Genomic DNA, 23,718 nt, shown 5'->3' with positions numbered 1-23,718 from the left:
GCTTTGATCGCACAAAGATTTTCCAGCAGGCTCCTTTGATCAGCTGATTGAGGAATGCCGGCTGAAAGGGAGCACACAGCCCCGCAAATTTCGTCCTGTACAGTAAAAACCGGCTGAAATTCAGCCAGTGTAGTGCACCTTTAGGCTAGGGCTATGTGGGTGCTATTAATAGATTGCTACTAAGAGTTAACCTTTTTGACTACTCATTAGCAGAACATTAAAGGAGAACTATGAGGTGAGTGAAAATCACCCATCCTCATCGTTCGAGTCGACGCCTTGTCACACGTCGGCTCAAAAGATCGGGAAGGGAGCGAACACATAACGCCGCTCGCTCACGTCTCGATCATCTCCCTGGAGAGAGCTGTGACTGTCACTCACTGCCGCACCCCCCCCTGATCCGATCCGATCCTCCAGTGCTGACTGGAGGAAGGGACGGGAGAGGGCGTGGGTACAGCTGTAGCTGTACAGCTCTAGATAGGCAGAGCCCGCTGTCAATCACGCAGCTGGGTGGATCTCGACAGTAATGTCTTCCCATGACCGTTAAGAGAACTATGGGGAGAAAACACTTGCCACATAGTTCTCTTAAATTACATGTGTTGCAAATTAAAGCCGCACTAAACTCAGGAGTTAAACCTTAAAATCCATTCAAGTACCTTAACTATTAACAAAAATGTATCTTTGCATGGGCAAAGCAGTGGTTCACTTTAATGATGCCAGAGCCTGCAAAACTCATACCTTACATCAGGGATAGCCAACCTCGGCACTCCAGCTGTGGTGAAACTACAAATCCCAACATGCATCTGAAAGTTGTGCCCATTGCCGTCAGTCTTGCAACACCTTATGGGACTTGTAGGTTGACCAGAGCTTGAGTGCAGAGGTTGCCTACATGGTTGCAGCCTCAATACATCCAATGACAATAGGTGCTTAAAGGAGAACTATGAGGTGAGTGATTTCCACTCACCTCATAGTTCTAGCCGACCTGTGACAATGAGACTGTCACAGGTCGGCTCAGTAGATCGGGAGGTGAGCGAACACATACCGGGTTCCCTCACCTCTCGATTCGGGAGGGAGGCAACCCCATACCGGGTTCCCTCCCCTCTCGATCCTGTCACGGCTCTCTGCCGTGACGGGGAGGCACTGGATTCCCCCCTCCCCGCTCCGATCTGCCAGCGCTGACTGGTGGAACGGACGGGGGAGGGGGCGGGTACAGCTGGCTCTGCTCTAGATAGGCAGAGCCAGCTGTCACTCACACAGCTGGGCGAATCCCGTCATCTACGTCGGGATCCGCTCCGGCGCCTCAGTATACTGAGCTTAGGGTAACGGGAGGACGCTAGTTTGTGTCCTCCCGTTACCCTAAGGAGAACTATGGGGAAAAGCCCTGACCCCATAGTTCTCCTTTAACTACAGTCCACTGAGAGGCTGTGCTGGGTGTAGCATTCCCAGAGAGAAGAAGCAGAAACCTATTCTGGCTAATGGGGGCTATGTATTTCTACCAGAGCACATTTCCAGCAACTGGTCGACCTTTTTATACTCTGAAGCCAGATTCCTTGACTAAACTCTGACAGGAGAAATAGATGACTTACTGGCTGCGCTGTTCATAGCATTTGATGGGGTGCTCCCAATGGTATGAAATATTACTGCAATTAGCACCATCGCGGAATACAGAGCATGGTCCACATTCACAATTGAGTGTGAGCAATTTCAGGCTTGAGAGATGGAAAGCTAGTAACTAGGTGGTGGAGATGGTTGTTAAAAATTAGATGTTGCGTTAGTTTTTAAAGTCTATGGGGTCAAAAACACGTAATTGTGCCCCAAAAAAAAAATCTGATGTACAGTTTTGAGCTACAAGCAACACAATCCTCAGGTGAGAATGGGCACCATTGAAAAGAAGGGTATTCTTCATGTGGAGCAGTATCACCCTTCGGGAAAGGCACAACTAAATGTTGAGGTGCGAATGAGGGCTAGGGTACTCCTAGCTTCTAATGTAACCCTGGACTGGATCCTTGCTGCCCAGTAGCATAGCAGGTAAATCATACATAGAATCCTGAAAGCTGAACCTCTAGGACACAAAAACTTTAAATATATTCCTGAATGGCCACAAAGGATATAAATTCCCTTTGTGTGCACAAAATGCCTGCGCAAACCCAGTTATCGCTTTGTATAAAAGGCAGTGACATCATCGTTGTGCTGTACATAGGCTGTGCAGGGAGCAGAGCTGTGGGAAGGACCCGGCAGGCCCTACATAAGGGGGGCGGATACATGACCGTTTACTCTGCTCAAGGAAAAAAGAACAGCACTGACCGGTCTTTATTCCAGGAAGCTCCTGCACAGAGGCAGAATTTCCCATTGGAACACTGATCCGGAACAAATACACCAAGCAAACCAAGGTTCCAGTGAGAATACGCATGACTCTTGTATTTAGCCAATAGTTGCTGATTCGGGGTTCAGCTGAGCAGATACAGGGCCAGACGTTTGGAGGTGGTGCTCCCAGATTGGTAAAGATGGCAGCCTTTCGTGGTTTGGTTGGGTTTGTCAGTGCATTCCAGAAGTGCTTTACAGGGGACCAGTCAGGAGCTGGAATATATAACAATGTGGGTCTTCTTTCTGTCTCCAATCTGTGTAATAATGTTCCTCAGAACAAGGCTCCCTGCTGGGCATGCGTTCATAAAAGTCCAAAGGCAGAACCTTCTACCAGTCCTGTCATTGGCAATCAGAATGGTTCTTGATTATATCATCACTAAGACCGCTACAAGCAATGGCTGGCTCCACGGTCCAGAGATCTGCAATGTGGTGGAGTTGTAAGGCATGGCACCACCAACAAGTGCCCATTAACACCAACCTGGTGTGTAAACACATGCGTTATGCTTTGTTTTAAGCAGATTATCCCTTGAAGTAGGGCTATCCCCGCCCTGCAAGGGTTAAGTGCTTGTTTTGGTCTAGAGCTGAAAATAAAAAAAGTTATGCTCACCCGAACCTCAGAGCCGGCCGGATGTGACAGCGCTCCTTCCAGCTTGTTTCCTCTTCCACTGCAGCAATGGAATTTCCCTCAGTGTCCTAACGTTCTATACACTGCGGGGGGATATTATCGAAACTGGAGCAGACAGAATCTGGAGCAGTTGCCCATAGTAATCGATCGGCTTCTCTCTTCTGTTTAATTAAGATTTGAAAATGAAAGGTAGAAGCTGATTGGTTGCCATGCACAGCTGCTCCAGATTCTGTCTGCTCCAGTTTTGTTCCATTCCCCTCTGTATATAGGACATGACTCACAGGACCTTAGATCACTGCAGTGAAGGGAGAGAAGCTCCAGTGACCGATCTAAGAGCAAGCCACCTCCAAGGATTGGGTGACTGGTGAACTATAACTTTTTTTTTTCCTCCCACACAAAAACAAGCACATAACCTCTGCAGTGCTGGGATAGCCCTACTGCAAGGGTTAATAATAATTTCCCCCAGAGTTCGGCTCTAAGGCAGCCTATTCAAAATGAATGGGCTGCCAACGCACCAAAAATGGTGCTTGCTGCAACACACATTCAACAAGGCGCGTTGAGGTGCCACATTGCACCACTGCATGTAACATGCGTTGTTGCAATGTGGTCGTGTGAATACATCATCTTGTTTTACATACTGAGCTTAGTTCACTGTGCAGCACAACTCTTAGGGTTGCCATCTGTCCAGGATTCACCCGGACAGTTCGGGTTTTGAATGCTCTGTCCGGGTTTCATGGCAGCAGAAACCCGGACACAAGATGTCAGGCAGACAGGAGCAACCAAAATTAAGATAGGGGCTACTAGAGTGTTCGGGTTTCGCTTGAAGAAAAGGTGGCAACCCTAACAACTCTTAATGGCTGTATAGTGGCAATTCATGTGGCTAAAGGTAGATCTAAACCTTAACTGGGCATTTAGGTTGATAAAGTATTGTTTATTATAGATTACCATTTGTTCCCATAGAATACAGTTTTTACCCTTTCTTTTTTTTTTTTGCATCTCAATGCTGCTGATCTTCCCCAACACTTTTCAGCTTCTTTCTGTCTATGCGCATTCACTCCACCAGGTTTCATGGCAGCAGAAACCCGGACACAAGATGTCAGGCAGACAGGGGCAACCAAAATTAATATAGGGGCTACTGGTCCCCCACTGTACAGTCTCGACTGTGATATTTACATATTAATGGGTGGCGCTATTTACATATGAATAAGCCACGACTCCAAACAAATGTCAGCGCGTCGCTAGAGTGCTGGGGTTTCACTTGAAGAAAAGGTGGCAACCCTATCTGAGAGACAGTTGTCACCTGAAAACAGGAACAAGAATCTTCTCAGCAGGGTTTTAATGAAACCTGTAGGATAAAAAAAAAATGAAAACAACAACCATTGAAATGACATAAACATACTAAAGCTTATATGTGTTTTTAGTGACTGGGTAACATATGTGGTGCACAGTACCGGGAGCAGTTCCTCCCGCAGCCGCTGGGTGGAGTATCTCTACTCTCGGCCTATCTATAGAGCGCCTCCTGTTCACTCTATGGTTCCGCACCACTAACCTCTGCCCTGCGCCTTCCGGCTTCCTCTTTTTCACCCGCCATTGTGGTGACAGGGTCTCCCGGTTCACTATGGTGAGTGAATCTAGTGCAATCCTTGGTAGTGGGGAAGTATGGGCCTGTGTGTTGTATTGTTTAGGATTGATGGGGTAGTGAGCGATCGGTTTATTTTAATATTGGGTGGAATACCATAGTGATATGCCGGGGCAGAGGCCGCTCATGTCCTCTGTTGGTGCCGAACAATTTCCAACATGTCTGCGTCCTGTATATGTTACATCTAGGTGTACGAGGGCCGATGTACTGTCACCAATACACCCGGCTGTTTTTCCTGAATGTCCCAAACAGATGCAGCGCTACACTTTACCTGTTGTGGGCTCATTGACTGCACCATACACACAGAGGGGTCCCACAGTCATGTCCCAGGATGGGGGGGTCCAGCTGTATATATGTGGCCACCAACATCACATCTGGTTGTCATGGGCAACACCTTTTGTACGGGCAGTGTTTACAGCCTGAAGTCTGGACATGGCTTCCTGGTTTTACAGCTGCTTGTGTTAGTGCATCTAAGATGATTTTTTTTTTTTATAGCAGCTTTGCACAGAGTCAGGATTGGTAACCTCATTTATTTACCTGCAATTGGGGAGATGGACTTTTACATTGACCTGCCTTGCGGCACTGGGCTCCTAGGTTCAAATCTCAACCAGGACACTATCTGCATGGGGTTTGCATGCTCTCCCTATGCTAGCATGGGTTTCCTTCCATACTCCAAAGACATGCTGGTAGGGTAATTGGCTCCTGTCTAAATTGGCCCTGTGTGTATGTGAGATGGGGACCTTAGATTGTAAGCTACTTGGGGGCAGGAACTGATGTGACTGTGCACTATGTAAAGCATGGAGTACAATGTCATATAAATCCCTGTATTAAATACCAGATCGGGTGACACATTTGGGGGATTACTCTCTTGTTTCAGGGATTACTTGTAAAATCTTTTCCCATCACTTTCTGTTCCGTGACAATAGTCAACAGAACAAAGAGTGAAGGGGACTGTCACTAGTGACCACCTAGTTCTAAAAGCCTGATTGATTCACACCCTTCAATATGCTATCCGAAACGGGGAAAGCCTGCTTTATTATTGGTATGTATATAGTGCTGACAATTTACACAGCGCTTTACATAGTTGCACATTCACATCAGTCCCTGCCCTCAGGGAGCTTACAATCTAAGGTCCCAACATGTATACATAGGAGGGTCTATTTAGACAGGAGACAATTAACCTTCCAGCATGTCTTTGGAGTGTGGGAGGAAACCGGAGTACCCAGAGGAAACCCACGCAAGCACAGGGAGAACATGCAAACTCCATGCAGATAGTGACCTGGGCAGGACATGAACCAGTCATGGCTTTATATGCACATAGATGTTATAGGAAGGGCTCTGCATGTCACACTGTCCTCAGTAACAAACCAACCACTGGAATCCTAACGTTTTGATGCGCGTGGCTTATTGAAGCGTCAGCGTTATGTTGTCACACTTATTTGATCACACTAACCCTTCTCTTTTGCTTCTGTCCTGACAGTCGTCCCACAAGACCTTCAGAATTAAGAGGTTTCTGGCCAAGAAGCAGAAACAGAATAGACCAATCCCACAGTGGATCAGAATGAAAACTGGCAATAAGATCAGGTATGTATGAACCGTTCCCGATATTTCTCATCTCACAGACTGTGTGTTGTGCTAAGCCGAGCTCCAACAGCAAGCCTTGCTCGAGGCTCTGACCTCTCCTCCTCCTCCTGAACAGGGTTCTAGTTGCTGCTTGTCCCCATTGAAAAGGTTTCCCATCATACAGAAGGAACTGTCATGGTGCGGGCAATGAGTATTAACTTCTCCAAAATGGACATAGCGAAAAACTCTGACAGAAGTTCTAACCCTTCCCCCTCCTATCCAACATTAAAAGCATCTTTTCTATCGAAATGGAAAGTCCGGGTAAAACCCTGAAGTCAAATCCCCTCCAAAGGCATTTTAAACTATTGCAAAAAACCTGAACTATTCACCTTGGCCCCAGATTATGACACCGTCCTCCTTTTCTCATAATAGCTTTATTTCTTAAACACTTCGTAGGCGTCTTTGGGGAGCTTTCAGTTAAGTGAACTGATCACTTTTATGGAAGGTTCTTTAAGTGTCAGGAAGATTCCTGTAATAGCAAATGGTCTCCATTTGTATTTCCCCTGTGCAGTGTGAGGGAATGAGAGGAATTTGGATGTTTTTGGGAGCAAGAACCATTCAGTATTTTGTTTTTTAGCATTTTCTTTGTTATGTATCCTTGGAACCTTATGTTTGTCTCTTGTATTGTCTGTAGAACTAAATCAGGAAGGATATTCATATTTATGTCTCCAGTACAAACATTCCCCTGCAGTTTTTTTCAGTGCTGGTTGTACAATTTCTAACAATAAGTGGAGATAAACCAGTTGTGTTTTGCATAGAACAGCCTGTCAGATTCTAGCAGTATGGAGAAGTCTGATATATGAATGGCTCCCTCTCATATGAGGTGTAATGTCTGCATGCTCTAGAATGTTCCATAATGCTTGAGGTGCAAAAGTGTGATGATTTAAAGGAGAACTATGAGGTTAGTGCTTTTCACTCACCTCATAGTTCTAGCCGACCTGTGACAATGAGACTGTCACAGGTCGGCTCAGTAGCCGACCTGTTGACCAATGAGTGCTTGCAATTTGCCAGCAAATTCAAAAAAATGGATAAGGCTGGACTGTACAGGCGGAGGGTAAGGACTGAAAAGTAAGTATAGCCGGGGGGTTGCTGGGCCAGATTTGATTGGGTAATTTCATTTTCCCATATTACTTGGGAAAGTGAGCTGCAAAGGGGGGGGGGGGGTGATTTTCACTTTTCACTTTTCACTCATCCTCATAGTTCGAGCTGACGTGTGACAATGAAACTCACAGGTCGGCTCTATAGATCAGGAAGTGAAGGAACGCATACAGTCGCTCGCTCACTTCTTGATCCTGTCCCTGCAGGGAGGTGTAACTGTCACTCACGGCTCCCTGCAGGGATTCTCCACCTCCCTGATCCTCCAGCACTGAGTGGAGGAATGAACGGGGGAGGGGGCGGGTACAGCTGCCTCTAGACGGGCAGAGCCAGCTGTCAATCATGCAGCTGGGTGGATCTCGACAGTAATGTCAGGATCCGTGTCAGCTGCGGCGGTCTCCGTATATAGTGAGCAGAGGCTCGCGGTATACTGAGCTTTGGGTGACGGGAGGACGCTAGTTTATGCCCTCCCGTGCCCCTTAGGGGAACTATGGGGTAAAACACTGACCCCATAGTTCTCCTTTAATGCACATTGTGCATGAAGGAGAGTTCTTCTGCTTGGCTACCACAAAGTGGAATGGCGGCAGCACTCAACGCACACACACACACACACAATGTCCTTTGCATGCAGATGACTGTGGCAGCAGGGTTAGTTTTAACTTTTTTATTTTTATGTATTTTATTTTTTTTATGTATTTTTTCTCCCACTTAATTTTAGTTCTATCACATAGGGCTTAAAAACTCCTATGTGATAGTTTGTCGGTGACAGGTGTTCTCTATGGAACCTGCCCTCCAACACAGAACTGATGGCTGAGACAGGTGGCGCTGTGATCACAGCGCCATGTTTTCAGTGATTACACAGAGCAGATGAACATCTGTTTTTCGTCTGCTCTTCGGGCTCTATGGTGAGCTCACGGCTGCGGTGACCAGACACAATAGCCGCCGATCCTTTCATACAAGTGGTCTAATTAGATCACTTGTATAAAAACGAGCGGCGGCCCCACGCTGTACATTTAGCTCTGCTTGTCCGGAGCAGGGCTAAATGTAAATAAAAACTACTCGCCCATTGCCCGAAATTGCATGTCCCGGGCGTCGGGTGATAGGAATTCCACACCCCTGCTTTAATCTGATGATAATGTCTGGAATACATGCTGCTGAAGTTATAAATAGATTGGATAGAGATAAAGCATGCGTTTAATTTATGGTGGCCACAAAAAAATGCATATCTGTTCCCCAGGATGATGGGGTGTGAATGATCTACCAGTTCTTTCTGATTTTTTGGATCTGCCTTAGCTTTCGCCTAGAGTTAGCTAAGAATCTGTTGTACATACCCTTTCGTAGTTTGGATTACTTTTCTGTGGGAGGGAAGGAAAATCCAGCATGGTTTGTTTTTTTTGTTCTTCTGTATGTTTCCCTTTTCTACTATCCTTGGGGATTTAGCATATGCTTTTGCCATAATGAAAAATGACAGTTTTATTACCAGACTGTTTCTGGATTACTAGTGTAAAAGCAGGTCTGCAATTACAGTGCTTTTTCTTGGTAGAAGTGCTGTCATTATCCTGCTGATAATAACGATGTCAGCTTGTTTGTTTTCACTTGTGTGGAAACAAGTCAGTATTGACAACTACAGTTATGTATCTAGTTACCGCTGGTGTAAATCTCTGCGTGGACCATTTATTTGCTTATTTTTGCAATTTATGTATTTTAATAGGTATAACTCCAAGAGGAGACACTGGAGAAGGACCAAGCTTGGCCTGTGAGAAGCTCTGCCCATGGAAGCTGGGCATCCTGAGGGTTACTTGCCAAGACCTGATCAACACCTTATTATACAGTTATTTTGTAGCAGTATCTGCTGATTCCAGTGCAAATAAACATAAGATCTGCACTTCTGTCTGTTTCCTCCTTCTTAAATATCCAATGGAATAGAATTGTAAATGTCTTGGTATGATGGTCTTGGTTACAGTTTTGAGCATTACAAATTGGAAGTGGGTAGACTTGATCGTATAAAGAATCAGACTTAATATGCTGAAACTGAGTTGTCATATCAGTTAAGCCAGGAAGCCACTGTCCCTAATGTGAATGTCGACACTAAATTCCCCATCTCCCCCCACCAAAAAAAAAAGAAACTTAAATGTAATATATCATAGGCCATGTATCCAGTTGGGCTGGGGGCATACTTTCATCTTTCCAGCAGAGTAGTCGGTGTTAGCCTGTTGTGATTTTACTATAAGATGTAAAGCAGGGCAGACTGTCCACTGTCTCCCCCGTGTACTTTAGTGATGCAGCAACTGGTAGGTGAAACCACAGCCCATGGCAGAGGGGCCAGGTATCGGACCTACTTGGGTGGAGACTGGCGGTGTGACAGGTAAGTATCAAAACCTTTTTACTTTTCAGTTTATGTTATATGGTGACAGAACAGTGTTTGTTTCCTAGTTCCAGAAAAATATTTTTCATTTTCTTTAATGAACACTGAGCACCACCAACCAAGTATAGAATACTTCTTACTTTGTTCAGTTTGTACACTTGTGATTTGCAGATGACAAGTCACTGATAACTAGGGTGGATCCACTGTGATCTGGTACCATCCAGATAAAGAGTTTAGTACATTTGCATTCACACTTTCTGCCAACCACAAATTCCTGCAATGAGTAAGTCAAATCTGTAGGGTGTTTGCTGGTGTGTTTAGGCAGATGAACACTACATGTGTCAGAATGATAAATGAGGGCAAATTTCCCCAAAGGTGTGACAGGCAGTGTGTTAACCCTTTCCCAATCCATCCAAAACAAAAGTATAATTTGAAGCTGGACTAAAAATTTGTTCCAAATGAATATATCTAAAAAAATGTAACTTTCGGTTGCAGTGGATATCTGGAGGGACCCTGCAGGAAGTGAGATGAAATGTCTGCTAAGTTATCACTGGAACACTTGTCCTCTTTGAAAGATTTGACCTCACCCCCATTGCACAGACAGCCATGACCTTTGGTATATGCATCCCTTTATGTGATCACCAGGACAAATAGAGGGTTCATCTCCCCAGTGGGGATATAGCAATAAAATCCTGACTGGGTTCTAACCCTTCCCCACTATATCCAAAGCTAGATAAGCTTTAGCTCTGCAGACATCTTCCATGTGATTGATGCAAAGCTATAACAGATCGTCTTTTAGCATGTATCTGATTTAGTAGGTTGCATTCATTTAAAAAATAAAGTTGGAACTAAAGATCGTGCCTAAAAAAGAAATCTGAAGTTTTAGAGCTTGTTCACACCAGCCCTGTTGGTTAGCGTGGCCCAATGCATAGACAGAACATAGAAAATATTGCCTTATTGCTTTGGTTTACTCCAACGTGCTGTGTTTGTGTCCTGGCTTGTTTCATTTTGCCACAGCATGTTCCAACATTCTTTAACATTGTGGCACTGCTGCGCACAAAGATCAAATGTTTGCCCATTTGTGTGATTTAACCAACGTTGTCGCAGTTTCCTTCCTGTTTCTGTTCTGAAGAAAAAGCTGTATGTCCGTCCCAGACTGGTTTCTGAATAGGAGGGTCGGGTTCATTATAACCACCTAGTGCTCTGAGGAAAGTTGCAGTGTTGGCATCCCTTTAGTAGTAATGAAACCTTAGGGCAGGGGTGCCCACAAGGTCGATCGTGATCTACCAGTCGATCGTGTAGCAATCACTGGTAGATCGCCATGTCCTCTCCTCCTTTTTTTTTTTGCTTGCCTCAGGCGCAAAAGGAGCTGGCTACGGCTATGCTCCCGTGGTGCTCGTGCGGCTGCCGGCTGAACGGCTCAGTATAGAGAGCGGTAATCCAGCGCCTCATGTTACTCCCCAGACCCGCGTGTGTGAGCGTCTCCCTCAAGAACGACCAAGCGACCCTGTCAAAAGCCTTCTCCGCGTCCAAGGACAGCAGGAGAAGAGGCTGCGACAGGGAACGAGCTAGGTGTATCACATTGAGGGTCCTTATGGTGTTGTCTCTGGCCTCACAGCCAGGGACAAAATTCTCTTGGTTGCGGCCTACAAGGTCTGGCAGAAAAGGGAGCAAACGATAGGCCAGGATGCGGGTAAAAAAATTTGAGGTCCACATTTAGCAAAGATATGGGCCTGTAACTGGCACACTGCAGAGGGTCTTTCCCCTCTTTTGGGATGACTGTGACATGAGCTCTCAGAGAGTCACGCGGCATGGGTCTGTCCTCTAGGATGGCATTGAAGGCAGAGAGGAAACGAGCTCCCAACTGCTCTCGATAGTGCTTGTAGTACGGGAGGGTTAGCCCATCCGGGCCAGGGGCTTTACCCGGCTTCATGTCACGTAAAGCGCGATCAAATTCGGCTTGGGATAATGGGGCCTCTAACGCCTGACTATCGGACTCGGAAAGATGTGGCGCGCCGGAGGAGGCCAGGTAATCCCTGATTTCTGACACCCTCGCCTCTTGAGCAAGGGGGTTGTGCGCAGCTCGAAAGATGCACAGTTTAGTGAAGAATGAGTGGAAGTGTGCCGCTATGTCTCAGGACCGTGATGCTACCGCACCCGAACCCGAGTGGATGGACGGAATGAAGTTGAGTCCCGCAGGGCATTAGCAAGAATCCGACCGGCCTTGTTCCCATATTCATAGAACGAGCGGCGGGATCTGGCCAATTGGGCCTTCACTCTGTCCATCAGGAGCTCATGAAGTTCGGCTCTCGTTCTCACCAGGGATGCCAACGTGTCAGTATCTAACGCTGCCTTGTGGCGCAGTTCTAGGTCTCTAAGTTGGGCATATAGGGTATCAACTCTCTGCTGTCGTGCACGCTTGCGTCTGGCTCCCAGTTTGATAAGGGTACCCCTGATCACACATTTGTGTGCTTCCCACAAAGTCAGGGGATCTTGTCTGGGGGATCTATTTTCCCGGAAGTAGCAGGTCAGGTCCGATTGGACCTCTTGGGCAATGGCAGGGTCCTGCAGCAGGGATTCATTAAGGCGCCAGGAGAGCGGAGGTCTATGCTCACCCCCAACAGTCAGGCTTATATGAATGGGAGAGTGGTCCGACAAGGTCGATGTACCAATTGAGACCTCTGTAACAAGGGGGAGGGTCGCATGTTGCACCAGAAAGAAGTCAATCCTAGAGTACGATTGATGAGGGGCCAAATAGTGTGTGTAATCCCTACCCGTCCGGTCATTAATGCGCCAGGGGTCAATCAACTGTAAGTCATACATGGAGCGCTTGATGCGTCTCCTCTGTGAATGCGTGATCTGGGATAGTTCCCTAGACGAGTCCATGGAGGGGTAGTGCACCAGGTTAAAATCTCCTCCCATTACCCATAGCCCCTCAGCAAAGGACAGCATGCGGGACCACACAGATTCTAAAAAAGCCAACTGCCCTGAGTTGGGGGCATAGATCGCGGCAAAGGTCACCGTCCGCCCATGTAACGCCCCCTTGACCAGCATCAGCCGTCCCTCTGGGTCAGCATAGTGGTCAGCGTAAGTCCAGGACAGGGATCTGGCCAGCACCATGCTCACCCCTCTAGATTTTGAGTCAGGTGAGGGGGCATGGTAAGAGGTCGTGTATCTGTGGTTCCCCAGTTTCGGGATACGCCCCACCATGAAATGGGTTTCCTGTATGAAGGCCACCTGGGTTCTAGAGCGCCACAGCTCCTCCAGTAGGCCCGACCTTTTTCAGGGACTCGGAGGCCCCGGACATTGAAGGAGGTGACACGCAGTTCAGGCATGATCAGCCTCTCTAGCTATCGGCAGACCCGCAGTCCACTGCACCCAGGGTTAGCCCGGGCCAGGGACAACCAGGCGAAAAAACGGGGGATACACACACGAGACGAAGACACCAAAGCAAAAGAGACACAGGGAGGAGAGTGGAGGGGGGATCTAGCACAGACAAAGAACACTCGAAGGTGGGATTCTTCCTGACCTTCGAGTGGGGACACAACAGAAAACACGTAGTCAAGAACCAGCTGCACTTCTTACCGGAATAGTAGTAAACCTGCCAAGCAGGTGGGTGCTTGTAGTGACCACGGACGGCCCCGTGAACAATGCAGATCTAGAAAGGATTGTCACCAGCACACCAAAAGTTTTGAAGCAAAAAGTCCTTTATTGACAAATCGCCATCCAATACAACACAAAACACGACACGGGTGTTCCCGTGGATTAGCTCCAACAAGGAGAGGAAACACCCCACACTTGGGGGAAGAGGCTGAACACAGCAATGTAGAGTGACGCAGACCTGGGAGTGCTAAGGGGCAATAACAATCCAACCAACCCCAAAGCTATCCCCAGCTCAACGAGAACTTCCATAGTAAACACGTCTCCACATGAGCACATCAACTAGAACCTCCAGGGAGGTGCCCCTGTCCCACTGGCATCCAACGGACCCCCCAGCCATGTAAACTGTGCCCGACAGGGGCTCAATTTCCAGAGGGACACACGGAGCCTCAACATGCCTAAATGGCCCCAGGAACCAGGCAACAAAAACCCCCTCCTCCCGCATCCCCCAGCCGAGCGCATGGTCTGGCGCGGGCAGGCCCCAAACCCGCACAACAACAACAAGTCGGGTCCCCCTAGCAAAACCAGCGGGGTAGGGCTCCCCCCGCCACATCAGGCCACCGCATAGTCTCAACATCCCCAAGAACAGGCACCTTAGAGAGCTACATACCCCGGAACACACAGTCAATCATGTAAATGTGTATGGCCCCCACATAATCAAAAACAACACATGGCCCCTCATCCCGCTTTACCGGCACCATGAGTACATATAGTTCAAGTGGCCTGCGCCCAGTCCAGCATAACCACCAGGAGGAGCTGGGTGAGAACGAGCATACCTGCATATTTAGGCCTGGGCCACAGGAGCTGTCAATATACATATAACTGTGTAATACTGATGCTCCTAGGGTTAGGATGGAATCACAGGAGCATCAAGCAGGCCTTTGAAGCAATAGGAAAGCAAGGGGTATCTGCTCTGAAACGTCCCACAGTCAGGGCCATAGCTGTTCACAGGGGAGGCCTAGATATCAGAGGGCAATAAACATCTTAAGAGGGTATCAAAGGGCTTATATCCAGGGAGGTGGTAGCCCACAAATCGCTCAACTCTCCGGGTCAGAGGGGTGTCCTCTTCGAGACGCCAGCAAGACCGTTCTAGGGCGGCTTCTTCGGCGTCGTGGAGGCCTAGAGGGTCTGGCGTTGTTGGACAAGGGGGTCTCCGAAGGCGTTACCTCCAGCCAGTCCGGCAAGGACAGATCCGGGCAATCCAGAAAGACAGCCAGGTCAGGCCCCTGGCGGGGGTGCAACAGCCTGAAAAACGGATCGCCCCTTCCAATCAGGACCGAGAAGGGATATCCCCAGCGATAAGGTATCCCCTTGGAGTGTAGCACATCTGTCAGGGGCTTCAGGAGTCTACGGCGGTATAAAGTCTGGGGGCACACGTCTGGCAGAATGAGCACATCCGCTCCATCAAAGTCGACCGTACAGTGGCGCCAATTTCCTCCTTAATCCCAAAGAAGTGTATCCTGCATAGAACGTCTCTGGGCCTCGCATTGGCTGCCTCCCTGGGACCTAGGGTCCTGTGTACCCGGTCGATCTCAATAGGGTCAGTCGGGGCCTTCCCCAACAGGGAATTGAAGATAGCCGTAACGGCCGCCTTGAGGTCAGGGCCACCTGTAGCCTCAGGGATCCCCCGCAATCGCAAGTTGTTGTGGTTCTCAGAGTCTTCTTGGCGCAATTGCAGCTGCAGCATGTGAGCTTTCTGTTGCCATAGAGAGGCTTCCAAGGTGGACACCCTGTCAGCCAAGGAGTGGTCAGAAAGTTCTAGGGCAGAGATGCGGTGGTCATGTTTCTGGATGTCTGAGCGCACCTCCGCCAGGTCTGTATGGAGCGTTGCTACCAGCTGGGCCATCATCTCCTGCATGTCAGCTCTGGTCGGTAGTGCTGCCAGCAGCTCATGGAGCCCTGTGTCTCCGGTCAGGCCTACAGTATATGGGTGAGGCGATTTCGGCCCCAGGGATGGAGAGGGCACCTCGGGCATCTGTCCCGACAAAGAGGAGGCCGGTGAAGAGGGCGGCTCAGAGATGGCTTCCAGAGCCCGCCCGTGGGCCGCGTCAGGAAGCGGAGGCCGCGGGGACCGAGCCGGGCTTGGTGGAGGAACGGGGGTCTTGGACTTCTTACCCGTCCTCTTCATGGGATAGCAGGGTCAGGAGTAGGCAGGTCAACTGTAAAAGGCACCCCAGGTCCGCGGAGCTCTGTGGATTAGCGTCCACTCGCCGCCATGCTCAGGCCACGCCCCCCACATTGGCTACAGTTTTAAAAGGAAAGTTCATTTTTAATAACATTAAATTGGGAAATGGCTTGTGTGACAATTATATATTCTATATTCATTTCGTAAAGATAATTCATTTTTAATATAGAGTTACCTTTTAATGATTCCCATACCCCTGTATATTGTGTTCACTGAGGAAGACATCTAGAAGTTTTTAATGTATCAATACTCTCAGCTGATGCCACTACTGTGGGAGGGAGTTCCCCAATTTCACTGCATAGAACGTGGAATCACAGTGGATTTAATTGTTTTTTACACCAAACAACCAAAATATACTTTTGTAATGTCAAAGTGAAAATAGATCCCTGCAAAGTGGCTGGCATTAGGGATGCACCGATGCCGATGGCGAGTACTCGCTCAGCTGCTATTCCCCATACCAGAACTTCTGGTATCAGGAAGCTGAGTGGCGACCGGGATGCTGGTTTCATGCTCCCTTGTCACTTGGTGCCAGCTTCCCAGCCAATCAGGAAGCGGATTGGCGTGTAATGACTCACTGCCCGGCTTCCTGATTGGCTAGCTTCCCAACCGAACAGGAAGCCGGGCGGCGAGTCATTACCCCCCCCGGCTTCCTGATTGGCCAGAAAGCCAGCTCCATGCTTCCTCGTCACCTGGTGACGATGGAGCCGGATAACATGAGTTGATTACCTGATAACTCTATTTCCAGGAATCTTCCAGGACAGCCAATGAGATAAGGCTCCGCCTGCCTGCAAGAGGAAACACATCAACCACATTAAATAAAAAGACCCCTCCTTCCATCCCAATTCAGTATCCTCTAGGACAGAAGGCTACCAAATGTACCAAAGTATCCCATCTGTCATCCAACCACGGATGTCCCCTGGATACCAACCAAGGGCGGGAATCTGCTGACCTGGAAGATTCCTGGAAACAGAGTTATCAGGTAATCAACTCATGTTTTCCCCAGTCATTTTCCCCAGTCATGGGACCACAGCTTGCAGGACCTTCCTGCCAAATGCCTGGTCTTGTTGAGTCATAAGGTCCAGCCTGTAATGCCTGACGAAGGTCTGAAAACTGGACCATGTGGCTGCTCTGCAGATCTGGTCTGGAGTAGCCCCTGCTCGCTCTGCCCATGAAGTAGCCCATGCTCTAGTCGAGTGTCCCATGAGCGGACCTGTTAATACCAAGCCCTGTGCCTTGTAATTCTCAGTTATGGCCATTTTAATCCACCTAGCTATTGTGCTTTTAGTGGCCCTGTTCCCCCTAGTGGGACCCCCCAATACTACAAAGAGGCGGGTCGACTGTCTCCAAGGTTTCGTGACCCTAAGGTACTCCAGGACGCACCTTCGTACGTCAATACCTTGCCATTCCTTTTCTCTAGCAGAGGTAGGGTTAGTTGCAAACGAAGGGATGACCACTTCCTGAGTCCTGTGGAAAGTGGACACCACCTTCGGCAAAAAAGTCGGGTCTGGCCGCAAAATAATTTTATCTACCATGATGGTGCAGTACGGATCCGCTCACTGCCCGGCTTCCTGATTGGCTAGCTTCCCAACCGAACAGGAAGCCGGGCGGCGAGTCATTACCCCCCCCGGCTTCCTGATTGGCCAGAAAGCCAGCTCCATGCTTCCTCGTCACCTGGTGACGATGGAGCCGGATAACATGAGTTGATTACCTGATAACTCTATTTCCAGGAATCTTCCAGGACAGCCAATGAGATAAGGCTCCGCCTGCCTGCAAGAGGAAACACATCAACCACATTAAATAAAAAGACCCCTCCTTCCATCCCAATTCAGTATCCTCTAGGACAGAAGGCTACCAAATGTACCAAAGTATCCCATCTGTCATCCAACCACGGATGTCCCCTGGATACCAACCAAGGGCGGGAATCTGCTGACCTGGAAGATTCCTGGAAACAGAGTTATCAGGTAATCAACTCATGTTTTCCCCAGTCATTTTCCCCAGTCATGGGACCACAGCTTGCAGGACCTTCCTGCCAAATGCCTGGTCTTGTTGAGTCATAAGGTCCAGCCTGTAATGCCTGACGAAGGTCTGAAAACTGGACCATGTGGCTGCTCTGCAGATCTGGTCTGGAGTAGCCCCTGCTCGCTCTGCCCATGAAGTAGCCCATGCTCTAGTCGAGTGTCCCATGAGCGGACCTGTTAATACCAAGCCCTGTGCCTTGTAATTCTCAGTTATGGCCATTTTAATCCACCTAGCTATTGTGCTTTTAGTGGCCCTGTTCCCCCTAGTGGGACCCCCCAATACTACAAAGAGGCGGGTCGACTGTCTCCAAGGTTTCGTGACCCTAAGGTACTCCAGGACGCACCTTCGTACGTCAATACCTTGCCATTCCTTTTCTCTAGCAGAGGTAGGGTTAGTTGCAAACGAAGGGATGACCACTTCCTGAGTCCTGTGGAAAGTGGACACCACCTTCGGCAAAAAAGTCGGGTCTGGCCGCAAAATAATTTTATCTACCATGATGGTGCAGTACGGATCCGCAATGGAAAAAGCTGCAGGTGTACTTGCAGCTGATTCAGCCACACACCTAAAGTCCTGACCACGCAAGTAATGGCCAGCCCTGGTTTAAATCCAGCACTCGCGGATTCCCATCCCTTTCTGAGCAAAGCCTCGGCTTTCCTGTCCATTGGGTCCTTCAATGCTCCCATATCCTCAAACGATAAATCAGTCTTTTTAGAGACCTTAGATAAGGAAGCATCTATTTTCAGGCATTTTTCCCACAGGCCTGAATCCTCCTCTGCAAATGGGAACCTGCGCTTGTGCCCTCCTGAGAAAAACATTCTTTTCTCTGGGTGCTTCCACTCCTCTTGGATCAGGTCCGAAAGTGATTTGGGACCCGGGAAGGTACGCCCTTTCTTAGTCTGGAGTCCTTTGTAAAGTTTATCATGAACTGAGAGTTCAGCGGACTCTTCCTTAATACCTAAAGTATCCCATATGGCTTTTAACAGCTCACTTGTCTCAAAAGAAGGGAATAGGAATTTCGTAGCTCTGCTGCTATGTAATTCCCCCTCCGACTTCCTGATCCTCTGACTCCACCTGAGAGCCAGAGGATTCACTGGGCGCTTGCTTGCTCACGCAGCTTTTTGCGTAGCCCATCGAACTACCTTCCCCGATGTTCCGGGTAGACTAGTGTCCACTAGTGTACCCACTGGGCTCTGTAACACAGACCTGAAAGATTGAAAAGTAGTAACCATTTCATCTCTCATAGAATCTATCAGACCCTTGAACATCCCTGCCGATTCCTTGGCAACCACTCTAAACAACCTTTGCATAAGGGTTATGACCATGAAGGTGACATTTTGGCATTGCAAGAGGCACACTTCTTCCCTTTTGGGCAAGAGCCGCTAGCTTCAGCAAGGGGCTTATCCTCCTTGGCCTTGACCTGCATAAGACAAGAAGGATGCCGTCAGCCAGTACTCCACCCAACATGCAAGCAATGTTTATCAAAACAGCACACCCCATCTTGTCCTGTGCTATAGGCCCCCAATACAAGTGGGGTAAGGATAGGGGAGAATTTGTATAGAAAAAACGTGCCTACCTTAGCGCCAGTGCCATGCTCTCCCAGATCTGGGGAGGCAGCACCCGGTCCGGCCTTAGTGGGCATTATCGCTCACTGCCAACCATGCTATTGGCCCGCTCCTGACGTCCCCACCGGCCGTATGTGGTCCCGGTCAGTTTAGAAGGTGTGCAGCTGCAGTAGTCGTGGCTGAGCGGCTGTAATGGAGCCCCGCCATCTGCGCATGTGCGGCCTGCACGGTCCCGCGCCGCTCGGGAGCGCGCCATTCCGCGCATGCGCAGAAACAGTGACCTGCGCGGAAGAAGATGCGCCATCCTGCGCATGTGCAGAAGCAGTAATCCGTCAGCATGAAAATCTGCCATGATGGCGCACAGGAAATGACATCACTGGCCCTATATAAACCCAGCAGCAGTACCACCATGTTGCTGGTTTATTGTCAGCTAATCCTTGTTCCAGTTTGTTGATATCTTGCTTGATGCTTGTGACCCGGACTTCCTCGATTAACCTTGAATTCTGCCTGCCTTGACCTCTGAACTGTTATTTGACCATTCTTCTGCCTGACCCCTTTTGTACTGGAATTGCCTGCTTGGAACCTGACCTCGGATTGCCCATTGGATTACGGCTTGCACGGTGCTCAACACCACTGGCACTCCTGCCACTTGTTGTCCCGCTGGGCTCTGTTCCCATCCTCAGAGTCTCCCAGGAAACAAGGTGCAAGGGAAGCCTCCTCTCACATCCGGTCTCCCAGAAGGTACGTAACAGAATAAACCAGCCCTGTCGGAGACCGAGAGGAGTGATTCCGCCTTCGAGTCCCTGCGCCAAGAGATGGCCTCTGTGACTCAGGCCCTATCAGAGGTACAGGAGGGATACTTCCAACTCGAGGGTCGGATGACCGCGATGGCCAATGCCTCCGTCCTAGACCCGCCAGTGGTCCCGGAACAGCAAATGCAGGAAGGAGCAGCTTCTCCGCCAGCCCCAGAGCCTCGGGTTCCCACGCCGGAGCGCTTCACAGGGGACCGCCTCAGATTCAGAGCTTTCAGGAATGCCTGTTGACTCTACTTTGTTTTGCAACCAAGGACTTTCACCTCTGAAACCACCAAGGTGGGATTTGTCATCTCCTTGCTGTCCGGAGAACCACAAGCCATCAATTGCTCGACGTGGACAGCCCTGTCCTCCTCTCCCTTTCCTCTTTCTTTGAGGCAATGGCGACTTTATATGATGACCCGCAACGTACTTCCACTGCAGAGACTGTTTTGTCCTCCCTCCAGCAAGGCAAAAGACCCGTGGAGGACTATGTGGCAGAGTTCCGTAAATGGGCTGCTGACACCACCTGGAACGACTCCGCCTTGCGTCACCAGTTCCGTTTGGGGTTGTCCGAGACCCTTAAAGATGAACTTGCAAGGGCCGGGCTCCCCGCAACCTTGGAACCAACTGTACAACTGGCCATCCAGCTGGACCGCAGGATCCGGGAAAGACGCAAGGAGAGAGCCGGGATGTCACGTCCTCAATGGTTGCCTTCCCGTGTCCCCTTGGCACCGCAGGTCCGTATGTCAGAGTATCATACTTCACCCCCCACCCAGGAGGCTGAACCGATGCAGCTTGGGTTGGTTCGGGCACCACTCACCCCGGAAGAGCGACAACGGCGCAGACTAAATGACTTATGCCTCTACTGTGGTGGGTCTGGCCACTTCTTACAAGGATGTCCCATCAGGCCCAGTAAGTTGAAAACCTCCAGTAGTGTACCCACGTATGACAACTCGATTTCTCACCTCACTCTTCAAATTTCTCTGCAGATACCGGGAGGGACAATCCAGGTCCCAGCCATAATTGACTCTGGTGCCTGTAGCTGTTTTGTCGATCAGCAATTCGTCCGGAATCACGGAATACCCCTACGCATCAAGACACGTCCACTCATCATCCATCTGGCCGATGGCTCCACGCCAACCTCTGGCCCCATCATACATGAGACCACCCTTCTTCAGACCATCACAGACTCGGGTCATCTGGAATACCTTCGACTGGACGTCATTTCATCCCCCATATTCCCAGTCATCTTGGGACTATCTTGGTTGCAAAGACATGAACCGTCAATTAACTGGTCGGCTGGGACGCTCTCTTTTGGCTCTAGCTACTGTCTTCAGCATTGCTTCCCTCAAGGGGCTTGTTTGACATTGCAACCCCAAGTCACCGAAATTACCCCACTCATCCCGGAGGCCTATTGTGACTTCCTAGATGTCTTTGACAAAAAAGGAGCGGAGGTTTTACCTCCACACCGGCCCTACGATTGTCCAATTGAACTGCTTCCGGGTTCTGCTATTCCGTTTGGCCGTATCTATCCTCTCTCAGAGCCGGAATTGGAGATCCTCCGACAATATCTAGAGGACAACCAGCGAAAGGGATTTATACGACCTTCCACCTCACCTGCTGGAGCAGGAATCTTTTTTGTTGAGAACAAAGACCGATCTCTCAGACCATGTATTGATTACCGGGATCTGAACAAAATCACGATAAAGAATCGGTACCCTCTGCCTCTAGTTCCCGAACTCTTTCAAAGATTCCGATCTGCCAAAGTCTTCTCCAAACTTGATCTTCGGGGAGCCTACAACCTGGTACTGATCCGCAGCGGCGATGAATGGATGACCGCTTTTCGTACCAGGTTCGGTCATTTCGAATACTTAGTGATGCCTTTTGGTTTGTGCAATGCCCCCGCAACGTTCCAACACTTTGTGAACGACATCTTCAGAGACTATTTAGACCACTTTATGATTGTCTATCTGGATGATATTCTCATTTTTTCTCCGACCCTAGAAGCCCATCGCATCCATATGCACAAAGTACTGTCTCGTCTTCGAACACACAAACTGTATGTGAAAGCTGAAAAATGCGTCTTCGAGACAGACACCATTCAGTTCCTGGGACTTATTATTTCCACCTCGGGCATTGCCATGGACCCACGTAAGGTGACAGCCGTTTTGGATTGGCCGGTACCCTCTGACAGAAAAGGCGTGCAACGTTTCGTGGGGTTTGCCAACTTCTATAGACGCTTTATCAAGGGCTTCTCCTCCATCATCTCACCCATCACTCAACTCACCAAACAAGCTTCCCGTTTCCGGTGGTCCCCCGCTGCTCAAGCAGCTTTTGACCTATTAAAGGCGGTCTTCACAGCCGCCCCGGTTCTTCGTCACCCTGATCCAATCCTGCCATATGTGTTGGAGGTGGATGCCTCTGAAAATGCGGTGGGGGCCGTCCTCTCTCAACGCCACGGAAGCACGGCATTGCTCCATCCTGTCGCCTTCTTCTCAAGGAAAATGACCCCGGCTGAACGTAACTATGATGTGGGGGACAGGGAGCTACTTGCCATCAAACTGGCACTGGAGGAATGGCGCTACCTGTTGGAGGGTGCAATGCATCCCATCCTTGTCTACACGGATCATCGAAATCTAGAATACTTACGCACAACAAAACGCCTGAGACCCCAACAGGCCAGATGGGCCCTCTTCTTCACTCTGTTCAACATGCACATCACCTACAGGCCGGGATCCAAGAATGGCAAATCGGATGCCCTGTCTCGAATGTTCCCCACAGTCGACCACCCACCAACAGTGGATACGGTCCTTCCGGCCCACAAATTCCTCATGCTCACGGGGGAGGTGTTATCCGGGATTAGAGCAGCCTCTATCTCGGAGCAGTTACCCTCAGGGAAACCACTCAAGGAGGAAGATGGTCTCTTTTACCCTGGGCATGCCATCTTCGTTCCTCCCCGATGCGAACCGCCGTGTTCAGGATCTGCCATGACAGTCTCCTGTCGGGCCATTTCGGAGTAACCAAGACTGTGGATCTACTCAAATGCTCCTTCTGGTGGCCTACCCAGAAGGCAGACTGTCAGGCATACATCAGCTCTTGCCGGGTGTGTAACAGAAGCAAGACGGAAAAAAAGAAGTCCGGGGGCTCCCACGCCCTTTACCTGTTCCCTCTCGCCCCTGGGAGTTGATCGCCGTGGACTTCATTGTCGAACTGCTACCCTCTGACGGGTTCTCCTGCATCTTTGTGGTCGTGGATCGCCTTACGAAGATGGCCCACTTTGTTCCATTAGTCGGCACACCTTCTGCCCCGGAAACTGCCCGGACCTTTATCAAAGAGATTGTCCGCCTGCATGGAGTCCCCAACAGTATTGTGTCTGACCGTGGGGTCCAATTCACCTCCAAATTCTGGAGGGAGTTATGCCTGGCATTGGGAATCGAGACCCGCTACTCATCGGCATATCACCCCCAAACAAATGGCCAGACTGAGCGTACCAATCAGACGCTGGAACAGTATCTACGTTGTTTCACCTCTTTTGTACAAGACGATTGGGCATCTCTCCTTCCCTGCGCTGAGTTTGCCTACAATAATGCCATCCATGCATCCACTGGTCAGTCGCCCTTTTATGCCTGCCTGGGGTATCATCCTTCCTTTGACCCTGTCTTGCCTGTAGGCTCTTCAGTCCCGGAGGTCTGGAATAGGGTGGAAACTCTGCATAAAAATCTCGAGCTACTGAAGGAGACTATGGCAAAGGCTCAGCGAGATTAAAAGGATTCCTTCGATCGGAAGAGAA

General features: G+C 49.3%; 1 protein-coding gene across 1 annotated transcript; it reads left to right on the top strand.

The window, feature by feature from the left end:
- The first annotated feature begins 4,521 nt into the window (after positions 1-4,521).
- On the top strand, positions 4,522-9,225 carry RPL39 (ribosomal protein L39). Its single transcript, XM_018571908.1, has 3 exons — positions 4,522-4,607; positions 6,106-6,209; positions 9,055-9,225. The coding sequence occupies exons 1-3, from the start codon at positions 4,605-4,607 to the stop codon at positions 9,101-9,103; spliced, it is 156 nt and encodes a 51-aa protein (XP_018427410.1). The 5' UTR covers positions 4,522-4,604; the 3' UTR covers positions 9,104-9,225.
- Positions 9,226-23,718: the final 14,493 nt, after the last annotated feature.

Source organism: Nanorana parkeri, unplaced genomic scaffold, assembly GCF_000935625.1.
Source record: "Nanorana parkeri isolate BGI_ZX_2015 unplaced genomic scaffold, ASM93562v1 scaffold1862, whole genome shotgun sequence".
In the NCBI taxonomy this organism is placed as follows: domain Eukaryota; kingdom Metazoa; phylum Chordata; class Amphibia; order Anura; family Dicroglossidae; genus Nanorana; species Nanorana parkeri.
This window is presented reverse-complemented; position numbering and strand designations above follow the sequence as displayed.

Bases quoted from the DNA above. Each gene is read 5' to 3' on its own strand.
- RPL39 (XM_018571908.1), top strand. The intron at 6,210-9,054 runs GTATGTATGAAC...GTATTTTAATAG, and splicing joins AAAACTGGCAATAAGATCAG to GTATAACTCCAAGAGGAGAC.